The sequence below is a fragment of the Alosa alosa genome, chromosome 19 (assembly GCF_017589495.1).
Source record: "Alosa alosa isolate M-15738 ecotype Scorff River chromosome 19, AALO_Geno_1.1, whole genome shotgun sequence".
In the NCBI taxonomy this organism is placed as follows: Eukaryota; Metazoa; Chordata; class Actinopteri; order Clupeiformes; family Clupeidae; genus Alosa; species Alosa alosa.
The window spans coordinates 24,836,680-24,860,905 of record NC_063207.1 but is presented as its reverse complement, the minus strand read 5'-3'; the positions used below and the strand labels follow the sequence as shown (position 1 = coordinate 24,860,905).

At 40.9% G+C, this 24,226-nt stretch overlaps 2 protein-coding genes across 2 annotated transcripts; both read right to left on the bottom strand.

Annotated features, from left to right (window-relative positions):
* Positions 1 to 326: 326 nt before the first annotated feature.
* On the bottom strand, positions 327 to 2,544 carry LOC125284557 (zinc finger MYM-type protein 5-like). Its single transcript, XM_048228541.1, has 3 exons — positions 2,105 to 2,544; positions 1,356 to 1,565; positions 327 to 1,145 (listed from the first exon to the last, which is right to left on the bottom strand). The coding sequence occupies exons 1-3, from the start codon at positions 2,187 to 2,189 to the stop codon at positions 445 to 447; spliced, it is 996 nt and encodes a 331-aa protein (XP_048084498.1). The 5' UTR covers positions 2,190 to 2,544; the 3' UTR covers positions 327 to 444.
* Positions 2,545 to 3,374: 830 nt separating this feature from the next.
* LOC125284183 (NLR family CARD domain-containing protein 3-like) lies at positions 3,375 to 23,847 on the bottom strand. The gene is made up of 16 exons (XM_048227987.1): positions 23,767 to 23,847; positions 22,521 to 22,752; positions 20,818 to 20,928; positions 20,606 to 20,671; positions 20,185 to 20,322; positions 19,883 to 19,990; positions 17,533 to 17,589; positions 16,979 to 17,092; positions 16,566 to 16,634; positions 16,118 to 16,146; positions 14,135 to 15,932; positions 6,115 to 6,288; positions 5,353 to 5,526; positions 5,050 to 5,223; positions 4,742 to 4,788; positions 3,375 to 4,373 (listed from the first exon to the last, which is right to left on the bottom strand). Exons 2-16 carry the CDS (start codon positions 22,706 to 22,708, stop codon positions 3,835 to 3,837), a joined length of 3,786 nt encoding a protein of 1,261 aa, XP_048083944.1. The 5' UTR covers positions 22,709 to 22,752; positions 23,767 to 23,847; the 3' UTR covers positions 3,375 to 3,834.
* Positions 23,848 to 24,226: the final 379 nt, after the last annotated feature.

Here is a 24,226-nt window from a genome sequence, read left to right as displayed (position 1 = left end):
TCATTTTTTATTGAGACATTTTAAATGTCATTTTAAATGTAATTTTTAAAGCAACAACAGGCAATTCTGCACAAACAAGCAGATGGCAAACAATGAGATGGCAAAATACTGCTTACAGCATTGCCAAATGACAATGAGGCAATTCTGCACAAAACCGTATTAGAACTTAAATAAATACACAATAGGCCTATATACATAAAAGTGGCAAATATAACTTACAATCAAATATAAAAGTAGAACAGCAATAATATTAATAAATATTAAATAAAATCACACAAATTTGAAAATATTCACTATAGACATAAAGTGTCAAATATATAGGCTTATTCACTATAGACATAAAGTGTCAAATATATAGGCTCACAATAACATTGCAAAAGATTGCTTACAGCACTGTCAGCTGACAATTTTGACAACTGTTTGCTGCTCAACAAATCAATCAGCTCATTCTGTATATGATGGCCCAGGTAGCTGTTGACTTGCTGTTCCTCTTTCAACACGGTCAAGGTGACCTTTCATAATGGAATCAAATCTGGCCATAAGTTCGACCTCTTTGAGAAAATTCCCATTTGATGGTGTGAACAATGTTTCTGTGTGTCCCCTTAGAGCCAAATTTCGAACTGCTAGTGACTGCACAATAGCAATGAGACGTGTCAGCACTGCTCTCCATCTCTTCCTCTCAGCCTCCAGAAGTGCCATCTCCTGCTTATCAATAGTTTTCCCACTTCTTAACCTCACTGCCAATTCCTTCCATGCTTTCATGCAATTGAGATGTTCTGGACTGTTTTCATGTGATGTGAGATAAGAACTTGCATGTTTCCAATCGGACAATCCTGAACTTATTAAATGAATGTTCCTCTTGGAAAACAATTTGCAGCAGAAGCAAAAGAGGCTATTGTTCTCCATGGAAAATATCAGCCAACTTCTTGCCATCTTTTCACCACTAACTAATGTCTTTTTAAAATAGTGGTGGTGGCAACTTCTCCCATCACTTTCACTCCTTTGGAAAACAAAATCAGGAGGCAACTTACAGGGTCCTCTGCGAACCAGTTCAGTCCGAATCCTGTCCGTCAGAAGCGTAGGCCATTTAGCAGGGTCAGTTGACAGAGGCTCCTCAGCAGTGGGGCATTCAGCTCCAGGCATTTCTATCAGACAGCATATTGTCACATTACTCAAAGCACACAGCAGAAGAACATAACTCATAGCCCTACTAAGAAATTATCAAAAATCTTATGACTACATTAAATTACTTGTTCTTGTTGCCTAGGCATACCCCCACACACACACACACACACACACACACAAGGAATGAGAGAGAGAGAGAGAGAGAGAGAGAGCGAGATGTAAAAACCCACCTGAAGGCTCATGCTGAGGAGAAGCAGACGTAGAGGGAGATGTTTGTGGAGACATGGATTGGTGCTCATCCTCAAGGACAGGGACCACCTCAGAAGAGGCCTGTGCATCTGATGAGGTTGATGGCTCCTCCTCATCCTGTGAAACAGGGGCTGTGGGTGGCTCATCTTGAGCAGTGGCAGAGGATGCTCCAAAGTATTTTAGAAGTGCCCCTGAAATTGCAATTGAAATTGTCATTAAAAGACTTCAGGCTACAATTTAGCTCTTATACAAAACAAAACATCCATTGATAGCACATTTCATAAACATGCCCTGAGGCCTACATGCTAAATGCCTGCTGTCATATTAAATTAGGGAGGAACAATTTGTTCTTTGGCTACTACTACTAGGCTACTATGCTTTGCACTCATGTTGCAAATGCCAAGTGTTCGTCTTTGAAACTAGCCTGCCTACCTACCTTGGTTACATGAAAATTGCGTTGTCTAAACAGCAACGTTAACCAAAATGATGGAAATAAATAATCAGAACTTTTGAGGTTTTGACCGTTTTGTTGCAAAGCATAATCCATCTCATGGTGAAATTAGTTGTTGTGTTTGTTAAAACCGAATTATTATTTTATAGGCTAAGCATAGGTATCATTGCAAGATGGCTAACAAACGTAAAAGTTATACTAGGCTAGGCCCTATCAATTAACATTGACGTTAGCCCTTCACTCATGACATGATACTGTTATTATTAGGACATTACATACCTTTATCCTTTGCTCGTTTCTCCTCTTCTACTTTTCTTTTTTTTCGGAACTGGGCACCTAATGGCTTTGACCGCTTTCTGTCCATCTTGTTTGGCACTCGACAGTCGACAACAATCCACAAATTCCCATGATCCACTCGCGACCACAGTCAAGACCAAACCAATTCACCTGGGTGACCTCTTAATCGTTTTGTCACTTATTTTTATTAGCCATTTCACACAGTTAATTAAATGTGCAGGAATCATAGGTCTGCATTCATAACATTATGAGATGTGCGTTGTTTGGAAGAAAGTCAAGGTGTGACTGATTTTAGCCCACTAATAGACTGTTGTAGGCTACTATACAGTGGATCCCCATTCATCCCCCCTTTCCCGTTTCATTAAGGAGACCCAGAGGTGAACTGTCCCCCGCAAACCCCTCCCTTCGCCCCTTCCTCTGCACAGTGCAGTAGGCCTACCTTCTGAGCAACATTCCCTAACTCCTCACACAAGTGATGGATACTAGAAAATCGTTTTGCGACGTTTATTATTATTATTCTTTTTTTTTTTTTTTTTTTTTTTTAAAGCGCTCGTGCCGCCCCCTACAAGATGCCGCCCCGGGCGACCGCCCGGTTCGCCCGTACCTAAAACCGCCACTGCAGATAATACAAATATATATTGATGAACAACAGCGCTGAGTATGTGGGTTGTATACATGAAAAATTTGCCAAATCTTCTCTACCAATGCCAAACAGCTTATTCTGCCATTGACTCGTTTGGTGGATTGGATGATTGAAGAAACAAGACATTGGCAATCTAACAATTTATTCATTTCACAAACAGGAGCCTCAGTAGCGTGTGGAAGAACCATCTACGTGCTGACAGGGTGAGGAAATGGTCTTCTTGGGGTGTCGTCTTCTTGGGATGCCCACTTCGCGGCCTGTCTTTGACATCCCCCGTTATATATGGAACTTGGTCTTCAGTTTGTAGATGGTACTAGGGCTAACTCCAAATAATGCTGCAACTTGGTTTTGCAGAACACAAGCTTGAAGTTGCCCTATCGTAAGGGCCCTATCCAGATCATTCAAACGCAACATGCCGATTCTTGTAGCAGACACCTGGGGGTACCAGAAGCTCAAAACAAGTGTCAATAGCAACAGCAAAATAACCTGTTGGGCAATGGCAGAGAAGATTTGGCAAATTTTTCATTGGCGCAACCCACATACAGTACTCAGCACTGCTGCTCATCCCACAAATGCATGGGGCACCATTTGAAAGGGAAACAGGCTTTACAATGGTATACGATTTATTGCCAAAAAGCATTGTTACCACAGAGAAATAATCTACCAAACACAAATGTCCTTACTTTTTGTGCTAAGTTTATAATAACATGATCAGTGATTAGCTTCTAATAGTTAAAGAGCCCAATATATAAAACCTTATTTGTCCCAATGTACCTGACTTCACCCTAGTGCAATGTACACAATAGTATACAGTAGACCATCACATCAATCAAAACAGAATATGACACAATATGCTACATATGCATAACATGATGCTACATTTATTATGTGTATACAACTAAAGTGCAAACTAACCAAGGGTGCAACCTTGGTATAACCCCCTCCATTTTTTTTTATTCTGATAGAAATGTGTCTACAATCACTGCAAGCAAATTGCTCATTTTCAGCACTGACCTTTTTTGAGACACCAGCATCCAAGAGATGACTGTGTGTATGATTCAGTGCCTATTCACATCTCAATCTTGCACAAAGAGATGGCTGTGTCTGAGGGGTAGAGTGTGAATGCTGCGTACAGTGGCTGGTTAAAGGTGGTGTACTTTGTGTCCAGGAGCAGTAGGCCGTCATCAGACGAGACCCTATAGAATGACACCGAACCAGTGGGCCAGTCCAGAAACACCCCAACCCTATTGCACCCAAAGGGGGGGAAACCGATCTCGGTCTTCTTCTTACCATAGTACACAGAGTAGCTGTCCTTGTCACAGTACAGTGCCACTGATTTTAGATTGTGTCCTAGCACAACGTCGTCCCCACCTCCTTTCCTTCTGATGTCTTTGTAAGCCAATCCAATGGCAGCTGTCCCAGTCCACTCGACCTCCCAGTAGCAGCGTCCGGTCAGAGGCTCCCTGCACAGCACCTGGGGCCAGCAGTCAAAGCGCTCTGGGTGGTCTAGGGAGGGCTGAGCAGACGTCCTAGTCACTCGCTGGTTCCGTTCAGACAATGTTAAGTTTTTATGAGCCGTGTTGGGGTCTAGATGCAGCTTGTAGAAATCTGTAGAGAAAGTAGTAGAAAGTTTACTGCTAAGCCTTTTGGAAAACACACACACAACTGTATTATAGCCTACAGCAGATGGGCTATACATATAGACACCTGTGATTAGCTGCATACCCAGATCTATAATCCTGATCCAAATGAAATACTATGATATCAGAATGTCAGAAATAAATTAATGCATTGCCTGCCTTTTAGGTAGTTGGCTTGTTAGCTACCATTTTTGATGATACAAACATGTGAAAGAGGGACAAGCAGACAAACTAACTACCTTCAATGACAATGTTGCTGAGGTTTGCAAAGCAAATCTGTTGGCTGTCAATTAGTTTGCTAGTTTTAGACCTATTATCAACACACAGCATACTTACATTTCCGTGGTGCTGGCAGCAAACGATACCTTCCTGCATGCTTCACACTAAGAAAAGTTACATCAGAATTAAGATGAAGAAATGTAACATTCATGACATTAACACAACTTCATCAACTTATCTTGTACGTATGGCACATGATAAGAGACATACATCTGGAATTACTTCTCACAATGTGCTTATGTTGGAGCACAACCATTTCCCTTTTGAGAGGACTGGTATCATTGCTGACTTCAACCTCCAGATCAAACTGATGTTTCTCTATTGCAAACCCAGGAGACAAAATAGACTATATTGACAGGACATACTTGAGCATCTCCAGGGCACAGTCAGGATCTTGCTGTTTAGCTGAGAGCTGCTCCACCCCAGAGGTTCTTGGGTAATTGTAGCTCAGGTCCAACTCTTTTAGGTGAGAGGCATTACAGCTCAGTGCTGCAGCTAGGGCTTCAGAGCCTCTGGTCGACACACAACATGATGATAACCTGAACCAGAGACAGAAAGGGGCAGAGAGCATCAGATAGTTTTATCCGTCATGCTACTATAAATTCTCCCTTTCATCTTATCACAAGGAGTGTACCAAAGTGTATGCTGATTCTGTGTGAGTGATTCACCTCAGTATGTGTACTTTACAGTTCTGATGACTTAAACCAGCTGTGAGGTGTTCCAGTCCTGAGTCCTGTAGGTCATTGTCGCTCAGATCCAACTCTCTCAGAGCTGAGTTTTCAGACTGGAGGACAGAGGCCATTACCACACAAGATGCTTTTGTGAGGTGACAGCCAACCAAACTGCAAAAACACAAGTCACAGTTTTACCTGCTGTAAACCTGTAGGCAGGGCTGTAGTGGAGGCTAAACGCAAGTAAACACAGTTTAGCCACCTCTGAAATTTGAGTTTATTCACCTCTTATCAGTTTATCCACCTCTCAAAGCAGTTTATTCACCAATTGCAACTTTTAACATTCAAATATCACACTGTATTATCCACATTTACATTATGTACACTCATCAACACTCAAGGAACCATTTAATACCACTTGTATCGTTATAAACTTAAAGGACAATAACCTCCTTAGTCCACCTTACCGTGATCACAGAATTCATAGTTTACCCATCTCTTATTTTACCACTACACCCCTGCCTGTAGGTGACTTCCTGTCTCAAAAGAGACATCTTTAGTAGTAACATTGTCTGAGGTTATGAACCTCGTGGAATAAATGAGCCAAAGGTTGATCAAATTAATTTTTAATTAATTAAAAATACTTCTCTATTTGTTGTTTTTGCTGATTACCTGAAATGCTTAGCCTATGCCAGTGTCCACAAAGCTAAAGTCAAAGTGAAGTGACAACACAATTATATGGTATTTTTCGTGTCACACCTGAGTGTCTGCAGTTTGCAGTGAGGACTCAGAAGCCCTTGAGTGAGCAGCCCAAGGCCCGAGTCCTGCAGGCTGTTGTAGCTCAGGTCCAGCTCGGTCAGTGGTGACCCCAGTGACTGCAGACTAAGGACCACTGTCTCATAGGCTTTCACTGTCAGTTTACAGCAGTCCAGCCTGTAGAAGGACACAAGATGGTCAGATTAAGGATTGTAAAACAATTTAAATGACATGATCAACATGGGCAGCATTAAACAGTTCTGTTAAAACGTTTTAAACACCCCATAGACGCTTTGGGTCAGACACCCTTCTTCACTGTGCATGATTTAAAAACTTTATAAGATTATGGATTGGACAGTTGGTATAATAGCTTTACTTAATGCTCCCATTTTAATTTGTCAACATGTTTTTCTAGTTTAAACTAGATGTACCGCATAGCGGTACAAAATATGACCGCCGCTCAGTCCTGTACATCCGTTCCGCGAAAATAAATCACACTTCAATTTGTCTCCATATTTTACTCCATCCCCCACTCTTGAAACTTTTGTGTATGCTTGTTTGGCATGCCTGAGTGTGTGTGTGTGGGCTGCACAAAAAAGTAGCCTACTGCTGCTGAAAAGGTGAATAGATTGTAGAATAGCCAAAGAAGATGTAGCATTGTTATAAAACCTTTAAAATCTCTAAACAATAACAAGTAGGGCAGTTCATCACAGTTCATCCATTGCAACTGGATTGATGAAAGGTCACTTACACCTGTAGGCTACATTGTATTTGGGAAAAGCAAAAGGTATCAGCATAATGTTATTTATTTATTTATTTATTTATTTTTTTATGTATTTTTAAACAAAAACATCTCTGTCAGTTCCATGCCGTTTTCAACAGCTATCAAAAACAAAGGTCATTTTTGGATGGATGGATTTTTTTTGTGAATGTTTCTTCTTCTACATAAGATTTTAGTCATCTTTAGTTCATGTAATACTTTATTGTCAATGCACAAATTAAGTAACAGTAGTCTGAAACGTTATTGTTAATGCACAAATTAAGTAACAGTAGCCTAGTCTGAAACGAAATGCTGTTTTACATCTAACCAGTGGTGCAAATAACTGACATGTCCAAATGGGCCTTGATGAAATCGTTAAGCTAGACTGTTCATACACATTTTAACGGGCCAAAGTTGAAGAGCTTTTGTCCGTTATTGTTAGTGCAAATATAGGCTGATTCATGTTCCCTTGCATTGTTTAACTGAGGTCCATGGCTAGTCTGGCTTTCATCAGACCAAGCTCAATCTTTTAAGAAATCAAAAAATAAATAGCGGGCAGATCAGGTTCACCCAGCCTAGTCCATAGGCACCCGATATTGTTTAATTTTCCGATTGAGATATACACGCTCTGGCTATTCTAAATGCAAAATGCATCAGGGAGTTATGACAAAACGGTAACTAACAAACTAGATCCTAATAGAAAGCTGTTAGCTTCCCTAAGCTACAGGTAGGATTATAAGGTAGGCCTATTTACAACATAAATTGTCAATAGGCTATGCTGGCGACACAAATAAAATCTCCTTTGGAAACCAATGGCTTCGCCTTACAGTATCAAAGCCCGGACTTAAACTGTCATATCGTGGCGAAAAGTTGTAATAACATTCACGCAGCTCCATGAGTCAAGGAAAGCGCGAATGAAGTAGCCACTTCTAAATGGGACCCACTACACAGTAGCTTAAGGTGTGTTGCTAAAGCAGCCATAATGAAATGAAGGTGTCATTGTTTGGATACTTCACACACATGTGCTTTTTAATTTCACAGACTACAACTACCAAGCTGTAATCAAAGCACATCGATTCCCCTCTCACACCCTGCACGCACTTAAAACAAAATAAACAGGCGTCTCAGTCTCACACATGTATAGGCAAAACTGTATCAGACCGGTGTAAAGTTGGTAAATCTTCCATTGCACAGAATGATTTTGTAGCACGTGCAATAAATGACAGTCGAAAGATACAAACAGTGCTGCTATACATTTGCTTGGTATAACCGCATTTATAGTTTTCTACAAATGCAATAAATCAAATGCCTCCATCACTCAACCAACGCTAACGGTAACATTACCTAGGTCCTTATTGATATTACAAGATTAACGTGCTTGCAGTAAAACCAAGCATGTCCGATAAACATCCTCAGATTTATTTCGCTTCAAGAAGAAATGGGAATTACACTTCATGTGAACATCGTCCTATCCTTATTAGATGTTAAAACGCGATAAATTACAGTCCTTGTATGAAGCGTCCATTGTTTTTCCAACCCACTTTTAACTTCCAACAAAATAACGTCTCACTGCAACGATCGCCATCTAGTGGACAAACGACTACTTCTCGCCAATACTGAAAATGCAGCCATGATGATGATGATGAATATTTATTTTGGCTTTCTTTTAATCCTACTGAATTTGTAATTATGTATCGGCCGCTCTAATACCGATAGTATGTGGGTGCCTGTGTGTGTGCATGTGTATATGTGTGCACCGCCATTTACAGGCCAATGAGTGTACAGTCACTAAATGTACACAACCTAATTTTTTAGACCCCCCATGGATGAAATTCTCTGAAACTTGGCATACCCCCGAGAATGCCAGGTCAATCATACACATAAAATTTGGTGCAGTTCTGAACATCTTAACTGAAGATAGGGGGCGATTAAAGCAGAATAATATTGCATTTTCATTTTTACGGGGTGGGGGTGCAAATCACAAATGAGTGATTATGAGCCAGGTTGATGTGGGCCCTTGAGACCAATATACCATAAAAGATTCTTCATCCTCAGTGCCACGGTTCAGGTAGTTATTTAGGAAAAACTGTTTTTTTTTTTTTTTTTGGTTCAGGGGCCCAGCACGGGGTGGGGGTTGGTGGTGGTCGAGAAATGAAATTTTTCCGTAAAAGTCTAGTGGGGCTACATACCCACCAAATTTCATGTACCCGGTGGTTCGTGTCCCGGGTATCAATGACCAAAAATTCAGGGAGTAGATGACGGAAAAATTCTTGAATTGTGTGCATGTGTGCGTGTACAAATTTATGTTTATGTGTGTGTGTGTGTGTGTATGTGCGTGTTTGTGTGTTTTTGCCTGCGTATGTGTGTTTGTGCATGTGCATGCATGCGTACATATGTCTACTGTGTGAGTATGTGTCATAATTATGATTACTGTAAATGTATGTGTGTGCGTGTGTATCTGTTTATGCACATGTGTGCACATGGAATGGGTTAACATGACCCCTGGAGGCAAACATCACGGAAAAAATTGGTCATCCTAGGCCCTACAGTTCTCAAGATATTCACAGAGAACTGTGTCCCCTACCCTCCTTTCGGGGTCCAGTCCAGCGGGGGCTACAGATCAAAACGAAGAATGACGGTTCCATGCTATCCATGTGGGGGTACATGCCCACCAAGTTTTGTGTACCCGGTCTTTCAGTGTCCCGAATCCTTGTTGGTATGCGTCACTAAATGTACACATAAATTATTTTATTGTAAGGCTCCCCATGAACGAAAGTACACAAAAAACTTGGCATGCATTCGGAGGGTGTCATAATGATCCTACACTTTTAATTATGTGCAGTTTTGACCTTGTCAGCCAGAGATATTGTGATGAAAACACCTAATTTTTTGCTTTTTAATTTTTAACTAGGTGGCGCTATACATGAAATAAGTGGTAATGGGATGGGTTGACATGCCCCCTTAAGACCAACATACATAAAAAGGTGGACCTCCTAGGCCCCACGGTTCTCGAGATATTCACAGAAAACTGTCTCCGGCCACCTACAGGCCAGTTGGTGTATAGTAACATAAATTAATTTATTGTGTGGCCCCCCATGAACGGAATTCCACAAAACTTGGCGTGCATACAGAGGGTGTCATAATGATCCTACACTTCCAATTTCGTGCAGTTTTGACTATGTAAGGTCACAGATACCTTCAATTACAACACCTCATTTTACTTTTTTTGTGTTCAACTAGGTGGCTATATACATGAAATGAGTGGTTATGGAATGGGTTGACATGGCCCCTTGAGATCAACATACAAAAAAAAAATGGTCCTCCTAAACCCTCACGGTTTTTCGAGATATTCACAGAAAACTGTGTCTGCCCTACCCTCCTTTCGGGGGGTCCAGTCCAGCGGGGGGGCTACATATCAAAACGAAAAACGATGGTTCCTTGCTATCCATGTGGGGTTACATGCCCACCAAGTTTCGTGTACCCCGGTCTTTCAGTGTCCCGGGAATCATTGACGAAAATTTGGGCATGCGAAAAAGAAAAAAAAGAAAAAAAAAAAAAAATCTGACTAAACCTATATGACCGCCCGCCAAGCTCTTGGCGGTCATAATTACATGACCTCAAAGTACACTGGGTATCACATTACTGCTTTCCATAGGCAAGTTCAATTGTTTAAGCAGAAAAAGAAGCAGCCTTGTGCAAAATAACCACTGAGTGGTTAAATGTATTGAAGAATTAAGGGTTGTTCACACCAGGACCAATAACTATAACGATAAAAAGTTTCCACACGGACCAATGCTAAGGAAAGTCTCTATAGTTTCTATATTTCTATAATTTGATGGTTTCCGATTGACTGTCAGCTTTTTACCATTCTCAAAATCACTCTGAAAGTGATCCCCAACGATATCGTTCTTCATCATTATAGTTTGCGTATGGAAGTCTTAACTGATATTAACAAGAACGATAATTTTATGTCGTTATCGTTATAGTTATCGTTCTTGGTGTGAACGGCCCTTTGTGCTTACGGTTAAAGCTGCAGTCAAAGTACCGTGCTCCCTCGTTATGACCGCCCGTTTGCGGCGGGTCATATAGGTTTAGTCAGATTTTTTTTTTTTTTTTTCGCATGTCCAAATTTCCGTCAATGATTCCCGGACACTGAAAGACCGGGTAGACAAAACTTGGTGGGCATGTAACCCCATATGGATAGCATGGAACCATCGTTTTCGTTTTGATCTGTAGCCCCCACGCTGGACTGCACCCCCCCGAAGGGAGGGTAGGGCAGACACAGTTTTCTGTGAATATCTCGAGAACCGTAAGGTTTAGGAGGACCATTATTTTTTTTTGTATGTTGATCTCAAGGGGCCATGTCAACGCATTCCATAACCACTCATTTCATGTATAGCGCCACCTAGTTAAACACAAAAAGTAAAAATGAGGTGGTGTAATTGAAGGTCTGTGACCTAACATAGTCAAAACTGCACGAAATTGGAAGTGTAGGATCATTATGACACCCTCTGTATGCACGCCAAGTTTTGTGGAATTCCGTTCATGGGGGCCACACAATAAATTAATTTATGTTACTATACACCAACTGGCCTGTAGGTGGCCGGAGACAGTTTTCTGTGAATATCTCGAGAACCGTAGGGCCTAGGAGGTCCACCTTTTTTTTATGTTGGTCTTAAGGGGGCATGTCAACCCATCCCATTACCACTTATTTCATGTATAGCGCCACCTAGTTAAAAAAATTAAAAAGCATAAAATTAGGTGTTTTCATCTCAATATCTCTGGCTGACAAGGTCAAAACTGCACAAAATTAAAAGTGTAGGATCATTATGACACCCTCTGAATGCATGCCAAGTTTTGTGTACTTTCGTTCATGGGGGCCTTACAATAAAATAATTTATGTGTACATTTAGTGACGTACACCAACAAGGATTCCCGACACTGAAAGACCGGGTACACAAAACTTGGTGAGCATGTACCCCCATATGGATAGCATGGAACCGTCATTTTCGCTTTTCATCTGCAGCCCCCGCTGGACTGGACCCCCGAAAGGAGGGTAGGGCAGACACAGTTCTCTGTGAATCTTTTATGGTATGTTGGTCTCAAGGGCCCACATAAACCTGGCTCATAATCACTCATTTGTGATTTGCCCCGATAAAAAAATGAAAATCAGTAGGATTAAAAGAAAGCCAAAATAAATATTCATCATCATCATCATGGTTGCATTTTCAGTATTGGCGAGTAGTCGTTTGTCCACTAGATGGCGCATCGTTGCAGTGAAACGTAATTTTGTTGGAAGTTAAAAGGGGTTGGAAAAAACAATGGACGCTTCATACAAGGACTGTAATTTACCGCAGCGAACATCTAATAAGGATAGGACGATGTTCACATGAAGTGTAATTCCCATTTCTTCTTGAAGCCGAAATAAATCTGAGGATGTTTATCGGACATGCTTGGTTTTTACTGCAGGTACGTTAATCTTGTAATATCAATAAGGACCTAGGTAATGTTACCGTTAGCGTTGGTTGAGTGATGGAGGCATTTGATTTATTGCATTTGTAGAAAACTATAAATGCGGTTATACCAAGCAAATGTATAGCAGCACTGTTTGTATCTTTCGACTATCATTTATTGCACGTGCTACAAAATCATTCTGTGCAATGGAAGATTTACCAACGTTACACCGGTCTGATGCAGTTTTGCCTATACATGCGTGAGACTGAGACGCCTGTTTATTTTGTTTTAAGTGCGTGCAGGGTGTGAGAGGGGAATCGATGTCCTTTGATTACAGCTTGGTAGTTGTAGTCTGTGAAATTAAAAAGCACGTGTGTGTGAAGTATCCAAACAATGACACCTTCATTTCATTATGGCTGTTTTAGCAAAACACCTTAAGCTACTGTGTAGTAGGTCCCATTTAGAAGTGGCTACTTCATTTGTGCTTTCCTTGACTCATGGAGCTGCGTGAATGTTATTACAACTTTTAAGCCAATGATATGACAGTTTAAGTCCGCTTGATACTGTAAGGCGTAAGCCATTGGTTTCAAAGGAGATTTTATTTGTGTCGCCAGCATAGCCTATTGACAATTTATGTTGTCAATAGGCCTACCTTATAATCCTACCTGTAGCTTAGGGAAGCTAACAACTTTCTATTAGGATCTAGTTTGTTAGTTACCGTTTGTCATAACTCCCTGATGCATTTTTGCATTTAGAATAGCCAGAGCGTGTATATCTCAATCGAAAATTAAACAATATCGGTGCCTATGGACTAGGCTGGGTGAACCCAGCCTGATCTGCCAGCTATTTATTTTTGATTTCTTAAAAGATTGAGCTTGGTCTGATGAAAGCCAGACTAGCCATGGACCTCAGTTAAACAATGCAAGGGAACATGAATCAGCCTATATTTGCACTAACAATAACGGACAAAAGCTCTTCAACTTTGGCCCGTTAAAATGTGTATGAACAGTCTAGCGGCGCGCATTTCATCAAGGCCCATTTGGACATGTCAGTTATTTGCACCACTGGTTAGATGTAAAACAGCACTTCGTTTCAGACTAGGCTACTGTTACTTAATTTGTGCATTAACAATAACGTTTCAGACTACTGTTACTTAATTTGTGCATTGACAATAAAGTATTACATGAACTAAAGATGACTAAAATCTTATGTAGAAGAAGAAACATTCACAAAAAATCCATCCATCCAAAAATGACCTTTGTTTTTGATAGCTGTTGAAAACGGCATGGAACTGACAGAGATGTTTTTGTTTATAAATACATAAAAATAAATAAATAAATAACATTATGCTGATACCTTTTGCTTTTCCCAAATACAATGTAGCCTACAGGTGTAAGTGACCTTTCATCAATCCAGTTGCAATGGATGAACTGTGATGAACTGCCCTACTTGTGATTGTTTAGAGATTTTAAAGGTTTTATAACAATTCTACATCTTCTTTGGCTATTCTACAATCTATTCACCTTTTCAGCACCAGTAGGGTACTTTCTGTGCAGCCCAGACACACACACTCAGGCATGCCAAACAAGCATACACAAAAGTTTCAAGAGTGGGGGATGGAGTAAAATATGGAGACAAATTGAAGTGTGATTTATTTTCGCGGAACGGATGTACAGGACTGAGCGGCGGTCATATTTTGTACCGCTATGCGGTACATCTAGTTATTATATATGAATAATCTATCATGAAATGTGCTTTGCTGGAATTCTGCTTTAATAGATAAATAAACATTACAACTCAAAGTCCTACCGGGCCTTCCTGCACCACCGGACAGCTGGCAATAGTCTTTTGCGGCCCTCATCTGTGGTGATGTACTGCCTCAGATCTAACTCCTCCACTGCCTCCTCGGAGATCAGGAGCATGTATGCCAGAGCCGAGCAGTGGGCTGGAGAGAGGCACTCCATGCGCCTCTCAGATCTTAGATACTCTTGGATCTCCGCCTGCATGCTAAAGTCCCGTAACTCAATCAAACAGTGGAAGAGATTGATACACCTATCGGGCGAGAGGTTCTGCTGCCTGAGCTCTTTAATGTAAGTGATGGTTCTGTTACGTGTTTGTGCCTTCAATCTCTGGTCCATGAACTTTTTTATGTCCAAGGGTCGGTTGCGTGTGCCTTTGAGCAGGTTTTGTAGGAGCTTCTGGCTGGGGTTGAGCGCAAGTCCCAAGAGGAAACGGAGAAAAAGATCCAGATGTCCATGTTCGCTCTGTAAAGACTTGTCTACTGCAGCCTTCAGCAGGCTATACAGTTCCATATTCTTATCGGACACGAAAACATGAAAGGACTCCAGAGCCTCTGTGTTCTTGGTGACAAAGGAGTGGATCACAAAAAGAGCTGCTAGAAACTCCTGAACGGTCAGATGCAGAAAGCTGTAGGTTCGCTTTCCATGACCGATCAACTCCTCTTTCAAGATCTCTACACATAGCCCTGAGAACAAAAAGGCATCCCTTGAGTTGATTCCACACTCGCTCAGATCCTCCTCATAGAAGTTAAATCGCTGACTCTGTAGATGCGTGAAGGCCAGTTTAGCCAGCCTCCATAAAGCCTCTTTACTGGACTCTTGTGATTGTTGTCGTGTTTTGATCTGTGAGATGATAAACTCTGTGAAGAGTTCAGTCAGGGTACTAGGGGTGTCCTTTTTGGACTTTTTGTCCAAGATCGGCTGGAACATGGTGGCAATGAGCACACAGAAGACAGGGATGTGGCACATGATGAAAAGGCTGCGTGTTGCCCGGACATGGGCAATGATTTCATTGGCCTGCCTTTGGTCTGCAATTCTCCTTCTAAAGAATTCCTCCTTCTGTGTGTCACTAAATCCCCTGAGTTCTGTCACCTGGTGAATGTACCGTGCAGGGATCTGATTGGCTGCTGCTGGCCGTGAGGTCACCCAAATGAGAGCAGTGGGGAGAAGGTGACCTCGGATAAGGTTGGTCACCAGCACTGAAACCGAGGTTACCTCATTTACATCACACACCTCTCTCTCCAGGAAGTCAAGGCAGAATTTAGACTCATCCAGGCCGTCCAGGATGAACAGCAGTTTGCATTCCTTGTAAAAACCCACATATTCCAAGGCTTGGAGCTCTTCAAAAAGCTCCAGCAGAAGACCATGGAGGCTATGTTTTTCACCACACACCAGGTTCAACTCACGGAACGGAAGCACAAGCACGAAATCCACATCCTGATTGGCTCGCCCTTCGGCCCAATCTAGAATGACCTTCTGCACGGACATGGTCTTCCCAATCCCAGCAATGCCTTTGGTCATGACGGTTCTAATGGGCCTCTGCTCTCTGCGTAGGGGCCTGAAGATGTCACTGCAGTTGACCACCTCATCTGCAGGCATTGCCTGTGTCCGGTGCAGCATTTCGATCTGCTGGACCTCGTGCTCTACGCAGATTCCCTGACTGTCTCCTACTGTCATGTGGAGCTCTGTGTAGATGGCATGGAACGGCACAGAACAGCTGGATTTACTGGACCCTCCAGACAGGACCTCAAACTTCTTCCTCAAACTGGCCTTATGGTCGTCTATGGCTGTCTGTAAGTCTCTGATTTCTGAAATACAACACAGAGAAAAATGGCAGGAAATTACAAAGGCTACACTGCTTCTCCTATTGCTTAGATTAAAGATAACTACACATAACTACTTCTGAACTGTGTGTGTGTGTGTGTGTGTGTGTGTGTGTGTGTGTGTGATAAAATGCATTAAAGGATTATGTTTGTGCACAGAAGTCACTCACTTGCTGAGGTGTTTTGTGAGGGGACTCTTCTAAAAAAACAAAGACAAAAGCATGAATATGAAACCGTTCTAGTTCCATCTCATGAAAGTGATATCAAAGTTTTCCACATCACTTGAAGTCTGAACCAATCTGGATGACAACTACCTCATAACTACATAATCTTACCCTTATTTCTACTAACTACCCACCCACCATAAACATTCAACATGAGCTAAGAACAAGACATCACTGGCCACTGCAACGTAAAGGGACTTTCAGGCAAAATATGCTGGAGAGACAGTATTTCTCTTGTTTTTTTTTTAAACTTTTTTATTATTTACATTTCAGAAATTATATTTTGATGAAATCAGCCTAAATAATGTACGACAATATTGCAGGTTTCATATTTTAGTGTTAGACCTAAACCAGCACCATTTTCAGGATTTGTTCTGTAACCATGGACACTTACTCTTCCTGTGGGATATGAGGAGGTTGCTGTATGGACCCACAACTCCAAACAGACAAAGAGGACAGACGTCTGCCAAAAACATGAAATACAAGACAAACACAGCTTACGACACAGCAAAGCACCGTCAAAAAACAAGTTTGGCTTCTGGCTTTATCTTAGTAACACTGTAAAATGGACACAAACATAGTTGTAGCCATAGCGATGCTAGTAGGTAAGAATCACTCTCAAGAAGGGACAGATAACTGGTAAATGATAAACAAAGCCACAGAATACACAGAAAATAAGCTCTTATCAGACGTGAGGATGTTCAAATAACAATTACAAAGTGCAGTAGCTGATATTATGTTACCTTAAGACAAACTTATGTTTACATATAGTTTCCACAGTGACAAGTCAGCATAGTGATCTTGTACCTGGGGTAATGTTGTGATGTTGGTTGGTCAGAGTTGAGAATCCTTTCCTGGGAGGTGTCACTCTCTGTAGATGTGTGGCTGGGACATGGTGAATGTGGCCTATACCTAGAGCGCCTAACACAGCAAGACCAGAGAATATATGAGCACTAATCACACAGTAGCCCACAGAGTTACACTGACAAACTGCACAGACTGATCAACACAACCAGGTCTTATGCCCATAGAGTATTTATAATGAGCCCATATTTCCATATAGTATTTATAGGGGAGTATATATAATTCAGTGATACAATATTTTGATGCACTGAAAGACATGAAAAGACATGTACCATATTGATTTATTTGAGCATAAAACACTATTCACTGTGAACTTATAATGTCCTGTAAGGAGGTTTCCCATACTAACCTTTACACTAAAACATTGTTTTTAGTGATAGTGTTTTTGCACTGAAAAGATATTGGTTTCAATAATTGGCATTATGATATGAACAAACCTTATCACAAATGACACCATGTTGCATAACCTCAAACCACTTCACTAACACAGGCCTCACCTCATGGAATAGGGTTCTGCTCCCGCTCCCTTGCTCAGAGGGTCTTCCACTTGCAATCTGATATTACAGAGACAAGCGATTTCAGTACAGTTTTGCCCATTAAGAACACCTTAACAATATGGAGTTTTTGCGCAATATCCTCAGACTTACAATTGCTAACTTATGTGAATGTTGTTAAGAGAGAGAGAAACACACAGCCCTCACCTGGTGATGGAGGGTCTCTCTCCTAAACATGGAGGCTGTTCTACTGATTCTTCAGACTGTGCTGATACACAGCTAGACACTGATGGTGATCGTCTTCCTGCATGCACCCTGTCAAAATCACACTTTTACTGCATGGACTGAAGTAGTGATATGCACGCCATGTTTGTATTTGGGTTAAATAACATAATCTCCAACTTAACAATATTTCACTGATCTTGCAGATAGTTTTGAAAAACAGAAGGCGACTTATCTACATGTAGCTTTATGAAACCTCAGAGTAGCTTGTATAGGGTGACCAGATGAGAATGGGTAAAATTCGGGACGAGGTGCGGGGGGATTCATTTTTTTTATTCCAAAATTGAACTGTCTGACTGTCAGTATCATGTGAACTCGAAATTAGAAATAATAATACATCAAGTGTCATTATGAAATGCGCTTCTGTCCAGAAGCCTCGTTTCCTAGCCTGTGACTTGAGATGCCTTTGCTGCTCCGGTCCGGGTTTTCCTTCTGCCTTGGCTTTTGGTTGACTGACAAGGGAGGCGTCCAATCACCTGTGTTTGATCTGCTACACCTGCTGCCACTCTCCTCGTCTGTCATGGCTTTTAAGCCATGCCATGTGGAACACTCTTTGCCAGATCGTCAGGTCTTTCAGTGTGGATTCTTGCGTTGTCTCATGTTCTTGCTGGATTTACTGTTTTTTGACCAAGGCTTGTTTTTGGACTTTGTGATTTTTGCCTGAACCTTTTTGGAAACCTTTGCTTGGACTTTGCTTGCTCTTTGTTACCGACCTCTGCCTGTTCTGACATGTGAGTCTTGCCTAGCCCCTTTGCTTAACTGCCTGCGGCCTACATGTGTACCGAACTCTGCCTGTTTTTTGCCACTCTGGAGATCTGCTTGAGCCCTGCCTATACTGCTGCCTGTGCTTTTTTTTTTCACCTACTAAGTTGACTCTGCCTACCAAGTGGTTTTGCCTGGCTGCCTATTTTTGTGTTCTTCAACATTAAAACCTAATTAACCTTTTAATCAGTTTCTAAGTCTGCTTTTGGTTCCACAGTCCCTTACCTGGCCTCACCGGCCCTGACCACTTCAACATCGAATTAAATCTCCCCGTGGCAGCTTAAATAACAAATTGTTAATTATTTTATTCAGAAACTGAACTGTGTGACGGTATCATGAGAACTCTAAATTAGAAATAATTGAGCTTTTTTTTTTTTTTTTTTTTTTTTTTTTATCAACTCATGTCATTATGAAATGCGCTGCAACTTCGAATCAAATCTCCTGGTGGCTGCTTGCGCGTGCACTCATGAATGAAAAATAGCAATACGTGTTTTCAAAATTCGCGCCTTGCCACCTACGTAGGGCCAGTAGTTGCCTACTGCTTAGTTGTCGCTACCTTATTTTGTGTGTGTGTTCTATCAGACAATAACTACTCGAGAGTCTGCTTTTTAGACTTTGCTCTAATTTTCGGGACAATTGGGGCAGGATTCGGGACAACTGCTTGGCTATCGGGACTGTCCCGAATTTTTCGGGACGTCTGGTCACCCTAAGCTTGTAGCTTTACAGGGACCACACACACACAGCCCTTACCTTGTGATTGAGGGTCTCTCTCCTCAAACATGGAGGCTGTTCTACTGATTCTTCAGACTGTGCTGATACACAGCTAGACACTGATGGTGATCGTCTTCCTGTACGCACCCTGTCAGAATCACAGTTAACTTAAAACAGTCCATATGCATGGAACATTCACTCTTACTAGTGTTAACGTGCACAAGACAGAGTGATCTTCCAACTGTAGTGATTGTGTGGACCTGCTTGTCCAAAGTGGATAATGTTTACACACGTGCGCGCGTGCGCACACACACAGCCCTTACCTGGTGATGGAGGATATCTCTCCTAAACATGGAGGCTGTTCTACTGATTCTTCAGACTGTGTTGATACACAGCTAGACACTGATGGTGATCGTCTTCCTGTACGCACACTGTCAGAATCACACTTTCACAGTTAACTTAAAACAGTCCATATGCATGGAACATTCACTCTTACTAGTGCACAAGACTGTAGTGCTTGTGTGCACCTGCTTGTCCAAAGTGAATAATGTTTTCAAAAGAACACGCACGCGCGCACACACACACACACAGCCCTTACCTGGTGATGGAGGGTCTCTCTCCTAAACATGGAGGCTGTTCTACTGATTCTTCAGACTGTGCTGATACACAGCTAGACACTGATGGCGATCGTCTTCGTGTCCGCACACTGTCAAAATCAGTTTCACAACAACATCCATAAAATGCAGTTATGTACTATGCCTGCGCCCTTGCAATACAGCGACTTTAACACAGTGGTCAATACAACAACACTGGCTTGTCACAACTCACACCACATGTATCTCAGTGTTTGTGTGTGTGTGTGTATTGTATGTGTGTTTCAATAAACATTTAAATTCATACCTGGCACTATCAGCACCGTCACATGTTGAACATACTCTTCCATCTTTTATATGGAGCTCTTCAAAACGTTGCTCTATGGACATGTCACTCTGACCAGAGCAGCTGGATGATTCCGATACATATCTTTGTCTCTGAACACTGAAACATCAGAAAGGAATGAAAACACAATCAAATTACATAAGTCTCACTTCATATACTAGAATACTACAGAAGTCTTACTTGATGTAAGATTAAAACAAATGTTTTGAGTCATTCAAGCTTTGTCACTTCAGTTAAGATAAGTTGACTAAATTACGCTGTGACCAAAACACAATTTTACTCTTCTTCAATTTGATATAGAACACACAGCATAAGTGGGGTCAGAGAATCACGGGAGGAGTCAGGATACTACCTTATATTAATTTTATTACAATTATATTACCTTAGGGTAATGTCAGGGGTCCGGGTGGGCTGAATGCGCCACCGTCTGATTTTCTCTTTCCCCATTCTGATGGTCCAGCAACACCAGTGTAATGAAAAAGAAAATAATAACCATTTTTCACCTCTCCCTTTCGGTCTCACGGACAACAGAATTCATGTCTCCCCATATCAACTTTCTGTTTTCACTATCAAGCAAAGACACTTTGGACATACCGTGTGGTGTCAGTGGCAGGTTCTTTACTGAAGTTGGGCGGCTTTTCAATGGAGTCATTGCTCTGCATAGATGCATAGCTGAGTGTTGAACCTCTCCTATATGTCTGGCCTCTGCAGAACAACGTTGACAAATCATTGTGAACAACACACGCAATCTACAGTAGACTTGATCAGTACACAGTTCAGTATATCTCAATACACCAAATCTGTGCACTAGATCAATAAGCAGTAAGACCTGAGTCTTGAGTTGCAATTCTAAAAGTTATTTCAGTCTATCTGAAGGTAACAGACCATATTAATTACTAGAACACTACAGACCAGAAAGTGCCCTGCATACACTTCTGAGGCCATTTTAAGCAAAGATTTTGCAAGATTCAGCCATTCAGGATGTCTACCTGTAGAGATATGGAATGGAAATATCACCATCAGAGACAAAAATGCACTTTCCAAGATTGTGAATGTGGTCAGTAAGATAGTGGGAGTGAAGTTTGTTAGTCCCACCGAATATTGTAAATTGTTATTATTGTATAATAATAAGCAGGTGTTCAACAAAGCTATACAAATTTATCAAGACACAGGCCATCCCCTGTATTCTGAATATGTGCTGCTGCCATCTGGCTTGCGTTTTAAACCTCCTATTGCTTTTAAACAGAGGTACAAAAAATCCTTCATCCCCTTTTCTATCCAAGTACTGAATGCACTCAACAGGAAAATATAAACTTGTCCATTTAGTGACCCCACCCCCACCTCATATTCTTCACGTCCTCCTCTTATATCTAACTTATTTAATGACTTTTTATCTTGGTTTTACTGACTCATCTTTTTTAGGCATCGTCAGACCTATTTATCACAACTAAATTATTATTTTGTGCATATCTGTCTGTATTGTAGTGTGTTGTATTGTTGTGTGGTATGTGATCCTGTCTGCAATCAAATTGCCCATTTGGGACAAAGAAATAAATTGAAATTGAGACATCACAGGGTCATCACTAAGAAACATAAAACAGATATTTGTATTGTTACCGACTGCCAAATAAACCCCAGACAGTCTTGCTGGAAGCTAAAAACTGACACATAGATACGCAGAGATAAATTATAGTTTCACTTAACTGGTTGTATGTCTAATGTACTAAGCAGACTTAAGGTTATGTGCAGAACTATTCAGAACCAGAGTGATCACAAACCCTATTCAAATTCCATAGAGATCTGTTATGACCAGACCGAGATAAAACACAGGGGTATTATGTACACTTTACTGTCATGTTCACCCCAGATAAATAGAGAGAATAGAGAGAGCATGAAAAATATTTTGTATTTTGTAATATTTTATAACATCTGTTTTATATACACCACCTCTCCAGCAATTGACAAATACTGAATGGAACTGAATAACTTTGTTATTAAAGAAAATGTAAATAAAACACCATAAAATGCAAGGATCGCACTAATCATAAGAAAACAATAAAATAACCAATCCAGATCTGGTGCGGGAGACAACCTCTCTAAAGTTAGAAGACTGCTCTACAGAGACATAACACTCCACAGACACAAAACGAATAGATGGAAATCTACAAGAATGAGTGCTAGACATTCACTAGTGGGGAAGGTCATAAGCTCTATGCACAATAAATGTATTAACACATATTTAGCAGATGAACTTTACACGGCTCTAAACCACACTGCCAATTTCCTATTGCTCTCACCTCTGATCGACTTGGACTCTCCACTCTAATTCTCCACGGTCTGTCCTCGAGGTGCCTGTTGTCTTCCCTCTTTCCCCAAAGACATGTTTCCTACTGGAGTAAACAACCCCCTCCTCTGTGTCTCCAGGAAGGCTGATCTTAGTGGGAGTCCCAGACCCCACTTCTCTGAGAGAATCAGCCAGATCCATTTCTCCTCTCTTTCTCCACAGGACAAGGACAGAGTCTCTACAGTCTGCAAACAGACACATTGTAAAGTGAATAATTGAATAACTTTTAAAACCAGGAAGCTGTGAAATGTATTGCTACATAATTCTATTATTGTGTCCTGTCATTATCATATGACATACAAAGATTTAAGGATTCGAGGATTCACAAAACATTATTGAATAGAAAAAGTTCTTGATTTAGAGGCTCATTGGGATTTGGCTACACTGAATAAACTAAACAAAACTTTGTAAGAAGTTTACTAACCATTTTCCAAAAACAGACACAGCAAAGACAAAGACAATACAATTATATTGATACTTCATCGATGCATATTGTCATGAAGCAACATTCCAAACAAGAGGCAACATCCCAAGAGGCAACATCAATATCCCAAGATGCCCATATCTAATTTGACATCATGTGAATATATTAATTTCAAAATAAAACATAAACAAATTAGATAAACTGACCTTTTTTATATTTCCCATGAACCACAAACAAAAATCACTCAATCACAGTAAAGATTCTCCCAATTATCAATGTGTTAACCAGTCAATGAACCAAGCTACTTAATCCTTCAGAAGCTCTTAATGTACATAGTAATGACCAAATAGCCTAGAAAACTATTAAAAGAAAAAAGATCATATATGCAGTGATCTGACTGAAAAAATATCTCAGACTTGTCTACCAGATCATCTCTTTGTTTTTGCAGCAACACACATGAACCCATTCTGTCATTCCAAAGAATCAAAACACAAAAGGTAATTCTAATAGAGACATTAGTAGGCCTAAACTAACTATGATACAAAACTTTGGCATCTTGACAACCCATAATTAAGATGATCTCTTTCGAAAAAGGACAGCCTCAGCGATCACTGTGAATATGAACTTAGACTGTTTCCCAAAGTTTGAAAAGAAAAACGTTTTAATTTCCATATCAATAAATTGAGCCCAGTACATGAAACAACATTTGAGTGGTTACGTGTTCAATCAACACGTCAATATCAATATGCTGTGAAAAATTATCCGATATTCTTACCTCAACCTCACTACTACCCACTATGCCATTACTTCAGTAATAAACCACCTAGGAAACAAAGATATAGCGTCCTTACGGAAAGTGATGTCAAAAGTGAGAACTTTGAGCATGCACACGCATGGGTGTGTGTGGGTGTGTCTGTTTGTCTGTCTATCAAAGTGGGAGTACCTGTGGGAATGTTTCAGGAAGTGTTGTATGTAGACAAAAAGAGACAAATGTAAAGAAGAGTTCAGTGAACCGATATCCCCTGCAAATTTATATGACTGTGAATAATGTAGCTGTGCTTCAGGGACCAACCTTTGGTCTAGCAGGGGGAAACAATCCTGCTGAAACCTTAAGGTATAATGTCAGATAACTACAAAAGGTTCCAGAGATAGTAAGACTTTGACTTTAGACAAAAGTGTGCAGAAATTAAAGCAAAAGCCTACCTCAAGTCCCAAAGCAATTTTTAACAGCTTCA

Bases quoted from the DNA above. Each gene is read 5' to 3' on its own strand.
- LOC125284557 (XM_048228541.1), bottom strand. From the start codon at position 2,189: ATGGACAGAAAGCGGTCAAAGCCATTAGGTGCCCAGTTCCGAAAAAAA. The intron at 1,566-2,104 runs GTATGTAATGTC...TTGCAATTTCAG, and splicing joins GAAACGAGCAAAGGATAAAG to GGGCACTTCTAAAATACTTT. The intron at 1,146-1,355 runs GTGGGTTTTTAC...GCTGTCTGATAG, and splicing joins TCCTCAGCATGAGCCTTCAG to AAATGCCTGGAGCTGAATGC.
- LOC125284183 (XM_048227987.1), bottom strand. From the start codon at position 22,708: ATGGATCTGGCTGATTCTCTCAGAGAAGTGGGGTCTGGGACTCCCACT. The intron at 6,289-14,134 runs GTAGGACTTTGA...GTCCTTCTACAG, and splicing joins CGGTGGTGCAGGAAGGCCCG to GCTGGACTGCTGTAAACTGA. The intron at 4,374-4,741 runs GTAAGTATGCTG...CTTTCTCTACAG, and splicing joins GCTGCCAGCACCACGGAAAT to ATTTCTACAAGCTGCATCTA.